General features: G+C 28.2%; 2 protein-coding genes across 2 annotated transcripts; both read left to right on the top strand.

The window, feature by feature from the left end:
* The first annotated feature begins 6,226 nt into the window (after positions 1–6,226).
* Positions 6,227–10,625, top strand: LOC114714552 (ras-related protein Rab7). Its single transcript, XM_028899304.1, has 7 exons — positions 6,227–6,474; positions 6,596–6,622; positions 6,786–6,885; positions 6,964–7,110; positions 8,748–8,828; positions 9,798–9,943; positions 10,420–10,625. Exons 1-7 carry the CDS (start codon positions 6,407–6,409, stop codon positions 10,481–10,483), a joined length of 633 nt encoding a protein of 210 aa, XP_028755137.1. The 5' UTR covers positions 6,227–6,406; the 3' UTR covers positions 10,484–10,625.
* A 1,226-nt stretch (positions 10,626–11,851) lies between these two features.
* Positions 11,852–14,707, top strand: LOC114714508 (iron-sulfur assembly protein IscA, chloroplastic-like). The gene is made up of 3 exons (XM_028899247.1): positions 11,852–12,036; positions 13,047–13,265; positions 14,335–14,707. Exons 1-3 carry the CDS (start codon positions 11,877–11,879, stop codon positions 14,475–14,477), a joined length of 522 nt encoding a protein of 173 aa, XP_028755080.1. The 5' UTR covers positions 11,852–11,876; the 3' UTR covers positions 14,478–14,707.
* Positions 14,708–17,710: the final 3,003 nt, after the last annotated feature.

The raw sequence follows: 17,710 nt of genomic DNA, 5'->3' as shown, positions 1-17,710 counted from the left end.
TAAATATATTATTTTTTATAAAATATCTTTCACAATTATTATTAGCTAAAACTATTATTTGATGAAAAATTTAATATGTGCAACTACTATAAAATACTAGGCAAAGTGAACTTGATTCTTATATTTAAAATCAAATTTAAAGTCAAATTAGCTTTTATATTAAGAATTGAAGATAGTATATGGTTACATAAAATATAAAATTTATATCAAGTTGTATAATGTACTTCATTTCAAATTTTGTACAAAATGCAACAAATATATTACTCCTCCAGTCCTTAATATAGAAACTAATTGTTAAGTTAATTTTGGTCTTAAATATAAAACCTATTTCTTATATTTATTAATTTTTTATAAATTATCCCTATGGATACTCTCTCAACCATAATCAAGTAAGTAATTGAGGAAAGATATTAAGAAAGATAATTATGATATTTAAAAAAAAACATGTCATATTTTTTATAATGGACTAACTTATTTAATCTAATCAAATTAGTTAAATAGATTTTATATTAATAAAGATTGATGAGTATTTAAATATGTCGAGTTAAAGTGCGTGGCGGATTGGCCGCCCCTTATCTAAAATTCTAAATTGAGTGCAGGAATGAATCACTCCCTCTTCCTGGAAATAGACATTACTGTAACTTTCTTGTCTTTTCTCTTTTTTCCCCTGTTTGATCTTTGGATGGGAATCTGCTTTACCACTTTTCTTCAATAGAATACTTAATAATACCTCCCGCATTAAATATAAACATTGATTAGAAATTTAATTTAATTTTAAATATAAAACCTAATTTTTTATTTATTTATTTTTTTTAAGTGGTCTGCATGATAATTATGCATGTTTAAGGACTTCTATTCTAATGCACATGATTAATTAGGATATTTAGAGTCAATAATATCTATTTATTATAAATAATTAACTTAACTAATTTTATTAATATTCACAAATTATTTATTTAATAAAAGGACCAGAGGCAGTATTATTTACTATGAATTAATTTCCAATATCATTAGGTATCCGACATTTTTTTTATAAATACATGAAATAGAATAAAATTAATACCTATTTACATTAATTATGAATATAAACAATGATATTCATTCTTCAAATGTCTTACATATTTGGCAAAACAAACGTATCTTATATTTATTAATATATTATTTATAATAAGTTACACTATTTATAAATCATGAATTTTTTTTTTCCAAATTCCATATATTACTAAACCCATCTGGTGGATCTTTATGTGTCAAGACTAAGGTCTAATTTGGAACAGCTTATAAGTAGCTTATAAGCTGATTTTTAATAGTTATTTACGGAATACAAAATAAATATATAAAAAAAGTTTTATTTCAGTTTATATAAAAACGTGCTTATAGAGAATTTTTATCGCTCTACCAAACCGGGCCTAATTAGATTAGAAGCTCCGTATGACTCATTTACCGGGATTAAAATATCTCTGACTGTGACTTATGTCATTCAAGTTATTAAAACATAGATTCAATCATTTGTATTAGAGATGGCTAAAAAAAAATCATTTGTATTAGAAAATACTAATTGATAAAAAATATCATTTAATATGCATAATTAATAGGAATGGTTGAAAAATTAGAAATCTCGGAAACAAAATTAATTAATATCTTATATTTATGATTAAACCAAGTTCATCAATCAATTCATATATTCATGAGTCAAGAGAATATTATTTTGATCTTTCACTGAACCAATTAAAAAAGTTTTTATCGAGAGAGAATTATTCTCACATACTTATTTCAAACTCAATGAAATTATTTTTAAAAAGCTAATTCAAACACAGTGTGGTTTCACAAATCACAAGAGAGAATTTAAGCCTTTCGCGTTGTGCAGATATTTCCCCACAAACATTTTATACCCAAAAAAATTTCAAATTTCAATGTATAAAATGTAGGATATACTAGTATAATGTCTATTTTATTTTTAAAGAATAATTTATGAGCATTCTTTCTTTTTCATTATTTTTTTAAATTTTTTTAATTTATACAACAAATACTGAAGAAGACATGAGACACGCACGTGTCTTTTGTTTTTTTGGTAAGAGACATGCCCGTATTTATCAGCAGCGTTAGCGACATCTGGGATCAAATAAAAGGCCAAGAGCCCATTATCAGCCTGGCGACAGACTAAAGCCCATCTTTGGGCCCAATTAGTCCCAAAAGACTTTGTTCCACCTAGTTTTGGATTAGGTCACTGAACTTTTTTTCTTCCCTTCTTTATTGGATCCTTTTAGGTTCTGTCATTAAGTCCGTATTCAAAACTATTGCCTCTCTGCCGACGGGATTGGGTCTAATAAAAAAAAATTAACCCCTCACAACGGAACTAATCGAAGTTCAAATTTTTACTAAAAGATGTGTTCATATTTAATACCCAACAGTATTTTAAATATGATTGCCTCCAATAGAGGATATCTATGCTTTAGCCATACTAAAAAAATACTACCTCTGATCCTAATTATAAAAACTAGTTGACTAATTTAAAGAGATTAAAAAAATAAGTTAAGTTAGTTATTTATAATAAATAAGTATTGTCTTTCCTAAAATATCCTTACTAATCAAGTATATTGGTTATAAGTATCATTGTTAGAAGGACTGCCTTAGAAAAAAATTGCATAAATATGAGAGACACAGTGGATTGACGTCTTATATTTATGATCAAAATAAAAATCAAACAAAACTTTATATTAAGGACCAGAGATAATATTACATAAAGACTAACAGTGTTAAAAAGTTTATTGCAAAAAAAAAGGACTGAGGTGGCAAATATTAGGATAATTTTGATACTTTGATTTCCTAAGTAGGCATGTATGAGGAAAAAAATTTAGTATATCAAGAAGTTCTTATTAATCATGTGTATTAAAAATAATTTTAAATAAAATTTTTTAATATAAGTAATCATTATTAAAATTATTTAAACAAAATAAATAAATATTAAAGATCAGGTAGATTGAAATTTATGGCTAAGATCAAATTAAATTTTTAATTAATTCTTATGTTAATCTGTGCACCAGACGGCGGCGACGGCTATGATAATAATAGGCCCCACGCCTAATTTGCCTAACCTATTCGAACGGCCAAATGCCTGGTCCCAAGTCAAAAACTGACAAAAGGATCCTCTAAATTTATTTTCGGTCAGAATTTGAGAGAACTTGATTGAGGCACAATTCAGCTGCTTCTTCGGATTTTCCTTACGGAAAGTACTGAGTGCTATCCTTTGAAATTTATTTTCAGTTTGTTTTAAAAAATTTTAAAAAAATGTATTTAAGCTAAACATGAAAAGGTTGTTGAAAATATATAATGAAGTGATAAGGAGAACGTAAGCTAAAGGCATGACAGATTTGCTGGGAAACGCTTGTTTCTATATGCTAAAGTGACCCCTTAATCTCAGTTGTTCATTCTTCACTGGTTAAAGTTAATATTAATTATTAATTATTTTTTAATTAATTTTATCATTTTTTAATGCAAATAAAGTTTATATCTTAACAAAAATAATACAAAATTGTTATAAATAATATCAATCTATACTAGGGTAAGTTGATCATATTTAATTCAAAGGAAAAGCATTGGATGCTTTCGTATGGGGCAAAGTGTCAAATCCTTTTAGATCAATAATTGTTCATGATAGGAATGTGGGATATTTTTTCTTTCTAAATTTAGTTTTCATGAAAAGTTTCAATATTATACTCCTTCGGTCCTAAATATTTTGTAGTGTAAATTACACTATAAAAGAGATATTTTATTTAGAATCAGGGGAGTAATCTATAAACAAGGTGCTTAGAATCTTTAACTTATAGTCCAGTTACAGATTCGAGATACAAACTTCAAAAACAATGAGAAGCATTTTACACCAATGAGGTTGGGTTCCGTCATAGGATTACTTATTTATAACGTGGCAAATTAAAGTTTAAATTTTTATTAAAAGAAGTATTTATATTTAACACCTAACAATATATTGAACACAATTCTTTGTGTCTAAAAAAAATATTTTACCTTAAACTATTGTGAGGGAGGAAAAAAAAAAAAGAAATGAACTAAAACTACGCATCACTCGACTATTCCAAAGTCCAGTCCAATCAACATCTTAGAAATTCAGAATTTGCAAGAAATGATGGTTAATATAACGGATCACATAGTCATTATTTGTGTGAATACCAATAATTATCCAAGTAAGCCCCCTCCTCTTATACTCTTCTGGTTTTTAATATAAGTCTTATTTAACTGATTTGATTAGATTAAGAAAGTTAGATAAGTTAGTTAACTATAATAAATATGATATGTTTTTTCTAAAATACCTTAATCATCTTCATTATATCCTCCTCTTTCTCATGTTTGATTATAGTTGATAGAGTATCAACATGGGTTATTTGAGAAAAATTGATAGATATAAGAAATATGTCTTATATTTAGAACTAAAACCAACTTCACAATTAGAACCAGAAGAGTATATAAAAATATATAGAGAGATAAGGTTATTGTTTTTTTTTTTTTTGCCCACAAATAAGGTTATTGTTAAGTAACATCAACTAATCAGCCCAAAAAAAAAAAAGTAACATCAACTATCGAAAATGGGCAGGCAGACCGAAATTATTAAATTAAAAGTCAAAATTTTCCTTTAAAAAATGTTAGAAGATTAGATTACACCTGAAAAAATGATTGAAAATATTTCACCACCCATCCACACTGAAACAATGTGGCTTTTATATTGTTTTTATTATTAATATTTTTTTAAAATTTTATTTTGTTCCGTTTGTGGCCGAACAGATTCAGATCCAGCAATAAGAGACAAGCACGAATGTCTGGCGGAGTCCAAGGTGGCCGAGGGGCCATCGGATACTTACGTTAACGACAACGACTGACTTAATTTTCTTTTTCTTTTCTTTTTTCAACTTTTTGCTTATTGCATAAAAAATAAAGGGAAAACTGAGGATAAATGCTTGTTCAAAATTTAGTTAGTAAATAGGACTTAGTATATTATACAAGGAAAGCTTAATTACACACAAAAAAAGTAATTTGCATAAAGAGAAGATAATTTGTATAGAATATTATTTAGATATAAGGAATTAGTTCGCACATAAAGAAGATAACTTGCATATAAGAGAATTTCATTTACACAAAAAAAAATTGAGTTGCACATCGTATAAAAAAAGATCATTATACACAAGAAAAGATAAATTGGACACAATAGAAGTTAAATTATACAAAATCCTTAGATCTCATTTGCCAATTAAATTTTCAACGAGGGATTTGTTCCCAATTTTTTCAAAAATAAATGGAATAATTTTATTAAAGAACCATAGATGTGATTTTAGTTCTATGTCGCCTCAAAAGGTGCTGAAGTTTTATTGCAATACCAAAAGAACCAAAGTGAAATTATGTTTCAATGGTAAACAACCGAAGTGCTTCTTTTTAAGAGAAAACTTATTAATTCTCCTATGATTGGTTATTAAAATGTGTATCTATATTTGTAAATAAACAGGCATAAATTTTTTTATAATAAAATGTTTGATTATGCAAACCGAGAGTTCTAAACTTTCATATGCATACTTGCAGATTTTGATATTATTTTTTCATCATTAATATAAGACCTAATATGATATTTTTTTAAAATACCCTAATCATTTTTTTAATTTTCTCTCTTTCTCTCATACTTGATTATTATTGAGAGAATATTAATAAGATTAATTTTAAAAAAATTAATAAATACTCATATGTGAAATATGTGTTATATAGAACTAATAACAACTCTCAAATTATTAGTTACTACTTCCGGTCTTTAATATAAGAATTTATTTAACTTTTATTTTGATCCTCAACATAAGACCCCAATCCATTTTGTCTCTCATATTTACTCAATTTTTTTCAAGATAATCCTTCTAATAATTATAGTTCTAATTAATACACTTGATTAGCAAGGATATTTTAGGAAAGACAATACCTATCTAGGACAAATAACTAATTTAACTTACTTCCTTAATTTCTTCAAATTAATCAACTGGTTTTTATAATTAGGACTGTATTTTGGTTATTCATTATCAAAACATCAGAGTTTTTTTAGAGTTCAATCGAAACAAATTTACATTAGTGGTCCTTTGATAAAATTATCCCGAAAATAACAAAGCTTAGCTGGCATTAGAACGCTGGTCAGGTTGGCAATCGGCTCGCATGATTCTCAAATTCCCACCATCTTCATCATTCCAATACCCATAAAAAGGTCAATGACCCCCAAAAGAGAGGAGATCGATCTAATCAACAAGAAGAAAGATCAAGAACAACCTCGAAGAACATGATCATAACCTCGTCATCTTCTTTACTCTGTTTCAACTAACACAGCAACAAACAAACAAACAAACCAGACTGGTTCTGCTTCTTCATCATGGACTCTACTTCACAGAGCAGAAGAAAAAGAACCTTGCTTAAGGTCATCCTCCTCGGTGATTGTGGGTATGTCTCTTAAATCTATAACTTTCTACTCTCAGAACTCATCAGATCACTTATCATCGGATGATCCGAACTAAATGTAAGTTTTTAATTCCTCTGTTTCTTGTCCTGTTTGATTTTGCAGGGTGGGAAAGACGTCTCTGATGAATCAGTATCCTTTTTTTTTTTTTTTCACATCAAACAATGAAATTTGAATTCTTGTTACTTCTCTGATTTCTCTGTAGACTCAGCATTATATATAAATCCCCATTAACTTGATTGATTCTTGCTTTTCTCTCAATAGCTATCAAATTCATAACTTACTACAAATTCAGATACGTGTACAAGAAGTACAGTGAGCATTACAAATCCACGATAGGGGCTGATTTTGTTACAAAGGAACTACAAGTTGATGACAGAACGGTAACTTTGCAGGTGAGTGATTGATTTCTTTGTGTTTGTTAAGGAAAAGGTTGAAGTGATTTTCTGGGAAAATTCATGTTGTGACTGCAGATTTGGGACACGGCAGGGCAGGAAAAGTTTCAGAGTTTGGGAACTGCATTTTACAGAGGAGCAGATTGCTGTGTTCTGGTGTATGATGTGAATGTGCCTAGAACCTTCGAGACACTCAACACGTGGCATGACGAGTTCTCTAGACAGGTTTGTGGCATCAATCCGGATTTCTCTCTGTGGAGTTACTGTCTCTGTTTATGTTTAGTGAATTTATGACCATTGGATTAAAAATCTCTAGATGATATGAATGGCCAAACCATGTATATGGAAGGCTCTATTTATTATGATAGCTACATTTCTTCCATTATATTTTGAATTCACTTTTCTTCCCAATGCCAAAAAAAAAAAAAATCCACAAAGAGATAAAGAGAGATGATAGTTCACTGTATCTGCCCTTGGGGTCATGCTTGAGATGAGGTTAGATATACTATCTCCGGTCTTTAATATAAAACCTTGTTTGACTTTTGTTTTGATCTTAAATATAATACTTTAATCCAATTTGTCTCTCATATTAATTTATTTTTTCCAAGATATCTTCTTCTAATAATGATAGCTCTAACCAGCAAACTTAATTAGTAAAGATTTTTTTAAAAGATAATACCTATTTATTATAAATAACTAACTTAACGTGTTTTTTTAATTTACTCAAATTAGTCAACTAACTTTTATATTTAGGACTGGAGGTAGTATATACTTTAGGATATCTTGCTTCCAATTACTAATATAAAATATTAGTCGGGAGTTCGAGTTTAATCATAATTCATAAATATAAAGTATTAGTTTATTTTGTTTTTTATATTTATCTTTTTTTCCTTTTAAATTATCTCTATTGATTATATATATGTTAAGAGAGTTTGTATGAGAGGTAATTTTAATACAAATAATTTAAGAAAGTATTTTAGAAAATTAAACATATATTTTTGACAAATAACTAATTTAGTTAATTTTTTTCAATTCAAATTAGCTAAGCAGAGCAAGTAACATATTTTTTTCTTCTTTTCAGATTTATGTTCAAAGAAGCAGTTTTTTTTTAATTGATTAGAGAACTAGGCTGGTTCAATGTTTAAGACCATAAACTCATCACATGTTCTAAGAGAATTGGTGGGCTAAAGAAAGGATGAAAAATTTAAAAAAAAAAGGCAAGAAATATGGGTACACTTGCTTCATGCATGTATATTCTTTTTTTTTTTTTTTACTAGCATTCATGCATGTATATTCTAAAATTATAAATAATAAAATCAGTATATATATATTGGATGACAACAACGGAGTAACAATGAATACTGCCTTTTTTACCATTGGATATGGTAAAATAGTTTCATAACTGTTTCTTTTAAAATTACAGAAAAATTTAGAATCTTTCCTTGAAAATTCCTTGAGTTGTTAAGATGTATAAAAACTTATTTGATTTTTATTTCGTCTTAAATATAAAATCTCAATTGATTTTTTTATATTTATCTATTTTTTTAAGATAGTCCTTGTAATAATAGTAGTTCTAACTAATACACTTGATTAGTAATGATATACAAATAACTAATTTAACTTTTTTTTTAATTTATTCAAATTAGTCAACTAATTTTTTTAATCTATTCAAATTAGTCAACTAATTTTTAGTTTTTATATTAAGGACTGGAATTAGTATAATAAAATGATGTGGAAAGTAAGTCAGTTTGAAATATTAAAATCACCTAAAAATCTCCCTGTTATTGACTCATTTATTTTCAGTTTTTTCACCAGGTTTTAATGAAATAAAGCTCATTTTGTGTTTTTCATTTTGATCTCAGGCAGATCTGGACAACCCCGCAGCATTTCCCTTTGTATTACTCGGAAACAAAATTGACCTCACTATCGGCCAGAATCTAACGGTATGAAACGACATTAACTAACTTTTCTGAATCTAATCAATGATTTTAGTTTTGTTCTAACAGCATGGTATGAGTGCGCTACGTGTTACTGGCCATTACCTTCAACACTACGCTATTGAAATAGAGAGATTTATACAATAGTTATTTATATGCTGGTAAAAAAAATAGTTATTTAAATAACCAATTTGTAGAAATTAATTAAGAAAAACAGTTACGCCAATCATTTATATAAAATTGTGTGTTTGTTTTTATAAAGGAGAGTATCTATTTTAATCATTTGGATGGGAAACTACTCCTTTAATAAAAAAAAAAAAACTCTTTAACATGTGCAATTAATAAAAAAAATTTACTTTGATCATAAATATAAGGATTTTAACATTTTTGGCCTTCCAAATTTATACTCTTCCGATCCTTAATATAAAACTTATTTAATTAATTTGATTAGATTAAGGAAGTTAGGTAAGTTAGTTAATTATAAGAAATATAGTATGCTTTTTTTAAAATACCATAATCATTTTTCTTAATATTCTCCGTCTCTCTTCTACTTGGTTATAGTTGAGCGAATATACCTAGGGGTACTTTAAGAAAAATTAATAAATATGAAAAATAGGTCTTATATTTAGAATCAAAATTAATTTAATAATTAGGTCTTATATTAAGGATTGAAAGAGTAATATATTTATTAAATTATTCATATTGATTACACGTGAAAAGAAAAAGTTTATAATGATGGGTAGTTCTAACACTAATGAATAAATATGACATTTTAAGAAAACCAACACACATTTTTAATAAATAATTTAATTAATTTTGAAATATTTTTTAGAGGTAATTGAAATGCTACATCTAATATCAAAATAAACCCATTATTATTAAACTCTTACATTTTTTAAGACTAGAGGGAGTAACTTTAGTTCTTATTCATGCACGTGAAAAATGAAGACTTGGGTGTATATATATATGATGCAGGTTTGCGAGGAAAAGGTTAAGGAATGGTGTGAGAGCAGGGGAAACATACCGCACCTCAAAACGTCTGCCAAGGAGAACTACAATGTTGAAGACGCATTCTTATGCGTTGCTAAAATTGCACTCGAAAATGAACACCAAGAAGACATGTAAGAATCTTAGTCAATCTCCAACTCGTGGTTATATTATACTCTTTTTGTCTTAGAAGGTGTTTGGATAGAAATCAAATTATGATTTTAAAAGTGTTTTTATAATTTACGAAGTAAATATGTGAATGAGTTTGTCTCGTTTTGCGGCACTTTTGAGGGTTGCCAAACACCCCCTTAAACTTAAGACTTATATTATAAAATAAGTTTTATATTTAGGATTAAAAGAAATACTTTGTATTATCTTTCTTGTTGATTTTTGAGCTTATTTTTGGAAATATCAGTGTATGATTTTAAGAAATGAATATAATTATTAAAAAATCTCATGATAAATGAGTGATAAGCTTCATGGTAAGAAATGAAGCTGTTAATTTATTATTGGGATTTTTTTATAATTATATTTTTTCTTGAGATTTTTATAGCAATTTTTCCTTTATTTTTTCTTAGTTCCTGCTTTAATCATGTTCATGTAATTGCAGATATTTTCCGGGATTCTCCGAATCTGTTTCAGAACCAGAACAACGTAGCTCTTGTGCCTGCTAATGTTGGATGCCACCTCAAATTACTGATGGATGAATCTAAATCCACACGATTTCTTTTATTTTCTTTAATGTTCATTGGATGTCGAGTAAATTAGTAACAGTAATTTTTCGCAGTTTTAATGAGATTACATTTATTTTTAAAATACCTTCTTGTTTAATTTTATCCTTTTTCATCACTCCGTCAATGAAAAAAATTCACGCATCTATCTATTAGAAATTGAACTCATAATCTTATTCTTAAAAAAAAAATTAAGGACGTGGTTAGTGTTTTTCAAATAATTTTAGCTTAATACCCAATTTATCTTGAAATAAGTCAATAACCATAATCATTAGAGAAAAAGACAAAAAAGAAACTGAAAATTACGATGTCCCAATTTAAACGCCTAACACTTCAAAACCTTGGGAAAGAAAATGGTGACTGATATGATATTTTATAAATGTAGTTTAATGACCAAAATACCCTTATTTCAAATTTATCATTACCAGTATATTTTTTATCATTTGTTATTCAATATTTGTCATTGTCACTTCATAACTTATTAATAAATAATTTGTTATTATTAGTATATTTTTGTCATTTGCTATTTAACACTTATCATTACCAGTTCACAACTTATTAATAAACTTTTTGAAATAAGAGCGTTTTAGTCATTTAACTATATTTACAAAATATCATATCAGGAACTACTTCATTTCTTAAAATTTTTAAGTATTAAGTGTTTGAATTGGGATTTCGCAATTTTTAGGGTTTTTTTTTTTTTGTCATTGTCCCTTATCATTATAAGCGGCATTTATCATGTAGAATGTTGAATAGGCATGGATTTCTCAGACATCATAAACATTATTCTCAAATGATCCAAAACGTAAATGATCATATTTAAATTGAATCAAGTTGAATTACTATTACTAAAATTATATTTAAGATGAAAAAGATAAAAGTCATATTTATTATCACGATTGAGATAACTTATAAATACATTTTACGTAAATCGAGATATAACTCTTTTCACATGTTTATCTTGTATTTTATAAATTACGATTAAAAGATTATTTTTAAATTATTCCAAACGGATTCAAAGTCATGTTCAGGGTCTCAGAGAGCTGTGGATGAACAAACATTTAATGAAGACAAAAAATTAAGAACAAAAGAAAATGATAGAACTGATTAAAAAAATAATGATACAGATGGATCTATCTCCATCGTTCGATTAGCTTGTGATCTGACCACAGGTATGATGTTCTTTGCATTTTAGCGGCCGATAATTAATTTCACATAAAAATCTCACGTTTAGACTTTTTGTTTTTGGGTTTTTTTTGGGGCCAACTTCAAGGTCGCAACACCACATAGCTCGTCATTTCCAGCGAGGCACGGAAACTTGCTTTGGTCCCCTTCAATGGCGTTCTCTGCAATTTCTTCGTACTCTCCCCAGGTTCTTGGTGTCCCCAAGGACTTGGCTCCGATATCTGTTCCTCCAAATTCAGTCTCTTTTCGATTTTCACGACCAAATCTCCACCATCGGAAATCCTTTTCGATTCGCTCAGTTCAAGTTCCAGGTATTTTTCATTTTTATTTCCCCTTTCTGTATATTCTGTATTACTCGATATTTTACTCCCTGATTTTTATATAATATGATTTTCGTGATGCTTACTTTTATGGAGTTCAGTTGATACGTCTTCCGTTTGACCTTGCGAATCATGAACATAACCTGGCTATTGATGTTTTGTCAATTAGTCCATGTTATTCTCTGTTGAGCAATTAATCCTGTGCCATTGTTATGTTTGGAATTTCATATGCTTAATCTTTTTAGGGATAGCTAAACTCAAAAATTCAGTTTTTCTCTCGTTGGCTTCTTACATGTTCATATGCTGTTTAGATGTTTCGTTTCGTTTCGCCCCCCCCCCCCCAAAAAAAAGTTTTGGTTAACGGATTCTCTTTCTCCCATTTGAAGGGTTTCTTACTTTCTTTCATTGTGGAAAGTGTTGCACTATATTTTCAATGTAATAGCAAAAACCTAGAGTTTGCTCAATTCCTCCGAATTTATTGGAGCTATGTTAATATTAGATAGAGGAATGAGAACCTTTACGCATTTATTTCTTGATTTCCTAGCTGGCGACTTGTTGGGAATAACTCTTTTTTTAACACAATTTCTAATTTGAAATGGAAGTCCAGCGGTCATTATAAGGTCAAGGATTTGATCAAAATTACGCAGTGATTCAAAGATTTGATATATTAATGGTGTATTGGAAGGAGTGGAGGGAGATAGGATGGAAGTGGACAACGTATCAAACCATTCAGTAGGCCTTGAGACACATCGTCAATATTGACCCTTTGCCTCTTCATTTTCACTTTAATACGGCGCTTGCCTTACCAAGGCAACTTGGTTTTCTTGTTGTTCGGTTTACTTGCCAAAAGTTGGAATATCTTATAGACACGGCTAGTTTTCTCAGTTTTTGTGTGCATATTTTTGGAGTTGAATTCAATAGCTTCAGAATAACATTTGTCATTCATTTATTTCCACCTGACCTTTAGACCAATAACAGTCTTTTCTACCTAAATCTAACAGCTGCACCAACACCAGAAGGATTGGCACCTGCAATTTCTCTGACGGATAATGCACTGAAGCACTTGAACAAGATGAGGTCTGAGCGCAACCAAGATTTATGCTTAAGGATTGGTGTTAAACAGGGTGGTTGCTCTGGCATGTCATACACAATGGATTTTGAAGACGGGGCTAACACAAGAGCAGATGACTCCATTATTGAATACAATGGTTTTGTAATTGGTACGACTTGTCTTGTAGTTTATTTGACATTTTTAATCCCTAAGGCAGGGTGGGATGGCATTGGCATATGGGTTGTTATGGGATTGCTTCTTTTGGAGTGTCAGTGCGTCTACATTTGGAATGAAACATTTACTCCGAGAAATTAACTAATCTTCCAGGATTCAGGTTTCAAGTAGCGTAAGAATTTACCTTTTTCTTCCTGATTTATAATCCATCAAAGACATATTTTCACAATGATAGTTTTGACTTCGGGGGTGCTCGGTTTGTCCAAAAAGTATTTTTAAAAAGTGCTTTTATGCAAGTGAAGACAAAACTTTTTTCACATACTTATTTCGTATACTGTAAAATTACTTTTAAAACCTAATTTGCCTGCAATTTCTAGTTTCGAATTCGTGTTTTACCTAAGAGCTAAGTTTGAAAGTGTGAAATGGTGTGGCTGACTGTTTTTCCCTCCCAAATTCAGGTATAACTAGGAAAAGTAATATAGGAAATGCTAGTTTATTCGCTGTCACTGCTTGCTTGAGGCTGGTTCATCGTTCATTTTATGAATTGACTTCTAAATCTGAGAATGCAGTAAAAGCTTCTTCTTCTACATGATCTTTTGTTTAAGCTTTCTTTGCTGAATTTTTTAGTAGTTGTGATCGAACTAGAATTGTGATGGTTGAAACTGCTCTTGCATTACTTCCATTGATTGGGCTTACTGCCTGTGATGAATAAAGGAAGGGTTACTTGGTATTGAATTCGCTGAATTTGTAGCCTCCATTGGGTCTGCAACGCGCGCGCACACACAATGTTACAAGAAATTCATTGATGAATAATATTCTTTTGCCTGTGATTGAAGATATTTTGGTGAAACGAAACTGGAGATTCAGGATATACTATAGCTGTAGTGATCGGTGACTCTTTGAATTCACTGCTTGTATGATTATCCATTCAAATTACAAAGGAAACTATATTGTGGGATTTGCATGTCTTACTATAGGGTTTGATTTTATTAGTTTATATATTGCATGAGGCAGTACTTATTTATGTAAATGTTCCTCAACTTTTCTTCCATGTGGTTTTGCAGTATGTGATCCCAAGAGCCTACTCTTTTTGTATGGTATGCAATTGGATTACAGCGATGCTCTGATTGGGGGAGGCTTCTCTTTTAAGAATCCTAATGCTACACAAACCTGTGGATGTGGCAAATCTTTTGCTGCAGAAATGTAAAATTACATGCACAGACATTAGACGATAGTGATTGGTTTAACTATACTTAGATTGTATAATAAAATTTCTAATAGATGGAATATCATTTGGATGAATTGTCAAGAAGAAATTTCTGAATATGTGTCTGTTGTTTTCATGCTTATATGGGTCTGCTGTTTACTCTTGGTTTTGTGACCCCTCTTGTTGAAGGATTTGTGACTTTCAAATTTCGATAGAGAAAGATTTGACAAGCTTGTTCAAACCAAGTTACAGGGCAGGAAAGTGCAAATGATCCTTGTCAAGGCTCTCTAGGAAGCTTTGGCATGGGGGTCGGAATATTTCTATTAACTTCTTGCATAAAGAAGCTAATGGATATGCCCATTTCCTCTATTGGATGACTTTTGTATTTTTAGTCAAACTCCGTCTAGGGAGGTGGAGGTGGATGATTAAAGCTAATTAGCTTATTGCTGCATTTGTGATCTATTCAAGCACACACAAAGTATCGTTTTTCGGTGTGAGAGAGTCAATTTTAAATGTTGGGTGCGTTAATTATTTTTTTCCACAGAATGCAATAAATAGAGAAAATCCTAGTCATTTTTCTCCGGCATAATAAATACAACTTTTTTATTTAAAGTTCCAAACTTGTGTCTTGTAATAAATTATAGGATGCATTAAATGATTATATGATTTTAAAATAGGTAAAAACGTTTGTATAAGAAGAAGTGGTAAGATGTATTGGATTTTTTGCGGTCAAACATTGTGCTGGCATCAAGATTATTGAAAAAAAAGATCAAAAGTTAAATTCTAAAATGTAAAAAAATTGAGTATTAAAAATATAAAAACATCTTAATTAGGACAAGAGTCCTAATTTAGGATTTTTGATATTTTTAAATGATCAAAATATTTCTCTTTACTTAAAATGAAAAATTGATTATTTTATCTCAATCACATAAATTTCCCTTCTATTTTATCTCAATTACAAAAATCTCCTTTTTATTTTGAAAATATATATAAACCTCTCTTACAGTCAAAACATATGTTACATAAACCTCACTTGTATATTTAAGATTTTATTTTCATCTGCCCTAAATTGTTACTTAACTGTTAAGTTTGATTTAAATTATTTTTCTCTACAGAATTTAATAAATAGAGAAAACCCTAGTCACTTTTCTCAAGCATAATAAATAAACTTTTTTATTTAAAGTTCCAAACTTGCGTATTGTAATAAATTATAAGATGTATTAAATGGTTATATAATTTAAAAATAGGTAAAAACATTTGTATAAGAAGAGGACGTAAGATGTATTAATTTTCTACGATCAAACACTACGCGGGCATCAAGATTACTGAAAAAAAAAATCAAAAGTTAAATTCTAAAATGTAAAAAATTGAGTATTAAAAATATAAGAAAAAATCTTAATTAGACAAGAGTCCTAATTTAGGATTTCTGATATTGTTAAATGACCAGAATGTTTCTCTTTAATTAAAATAAAAAGTTGATTATTTTATCTTAATTACAGACCCCTCCCTTTTATTTTATCTTGATTACTGAAACCTTCTTTTTATTTTAAAAACATATATAAACCTCATTTACAGTTAAAACATACGTTATATAAACCTCCTTTGTATATTTAAGATTTTATTTTCATCCGTCCAAACCGTTAGTTGATCGTTAAGTTTGATTTTAAATTATTTTTTTCCCATAATGCAATAAATAGAAAAAACCCTAGTCACTTTTCTCAAGCATAATAAATACAAATTTCTTATTTAAAGTTCAAAACTTGTGTCTTGTAATAAATTATAAGATGCATTAAATGGTTATATAATTTTAAAGTAGGTAAAAACATTTGTATAAGAAGAGGTGGCAAGGTGTATTCAATTTTCTGCGGTCAAACACTGCACGGGCATCAAGATTACTGGAAAAAAAAAATCAAAATTTAAATTCTAAAATGTAAAAAAATGAGTATTAAAAATATAAGAAAAAAATCTTAATTAGACAAGAGCTCTAATTTAGGATTTCTGATATTGTTAAATGATTAGAATGTTTCTCTTTACTTAAAATAAAAAATTGATTATTTTATCTCAATTACATAAGCCTCTCTTTTATTTTATCTCAATTACAGAAACCTCCTTTTTATTTTGAAAATATATGTAAACCTCCCTTATAGTAAAAACATGTTACATAAATCTTCTTTATATGTTTAAGATTTTATTTTCATTCACTCAAACCGTTAGTTCACCGTTAAGTTTGATTTTAAATTATTTTTTGCACAAAATGCAATAAATAGAGAAAACCCTAGTCATTTTTCTCAAGCATAATAAATACAACTTTTTTATTTAAAGTTCAAAACATGTGTCTTGTAATAAATTAAAAGATGTATTAAATGGTTATATAATTTTAAATTAGGTAAAAACATTTGTATAAGAAGTGGTAATATGTATTGAATTTTCTGCGGTTTTCTGTGGTCAAACACTGCGCGGGCATTAAGATTACTAAAAAAAAAAAAAAATCAAAAGTTAAATTCTAAAATGTAAAAAATTGAGTATTAAAAATATAAGGAAAAAATCTTAATTGGACAAGAGTCCTAATTTAAGATTTCTGATTTTGTTAAATGACCAGAATGTTTCTCCTTAATTAAAATAAAAAATTAATTATTTTATCTCAATTTTAGACACCTTCCCTCTATTTTATCTCAATTACAGAAACTTTTCTTTTATTTAGAAAACATACATGAACCTCCTTTACAGTTAAAACATATATTACATAAATCTTCCTTGTATATTTAAGATTTTATTTCCATCCACCTAAACTATTAGTTGACCATTAAATTTGACTTTAAATTATTTTTTTTCCAAAATACCTATTTTTAACTTAATAATTATTTAGACATTTATATTTTCCAAAAATTGTATTCATAAAATTAAAAAATAATTATTTTTAAAATTTATAATACGTTATAAATTTTATTAATTTTGATCTAAATCATAATATTTTATAATTTTAATATTGTATCATATTAGTTAGAAATTATTTACTTTAATTTTTTTAAATTGTAAAAACTTATTTTAAATACATAGTTTTTGTTTATTGTGAAGTTTAAATGATATAAATTTAAAATATTTTATAAATTATTTAAATTTATAATTCTAAACTTTTAAACATATCTTTGTTATAAAAATTTATAAACATATTTAGTCAAGTATATAAATATTTATTAAAAAATTAGTTAAACTTTTTACTCTAATCTTTGATG

Source organism: Neltuma alba, unplaced genomic scaffold, assembly GCF_004799145.2.
Source record: "Neltuma alba isolate B1F8T4 unplaced genomic scaffold, ASM479914v2 tig00011509_pilon, whole genome shotgun sequence".
Taxonomy (NCBI): Eukaryota; Viridiplantae; Streptophyta; class Magnoliopsida; order Fabales; family Fabaceae; genus Neltuma; species Neltuma alba.
This window is presented reverse-complemented; position numbering and strand designations above follow the sequence as displayed.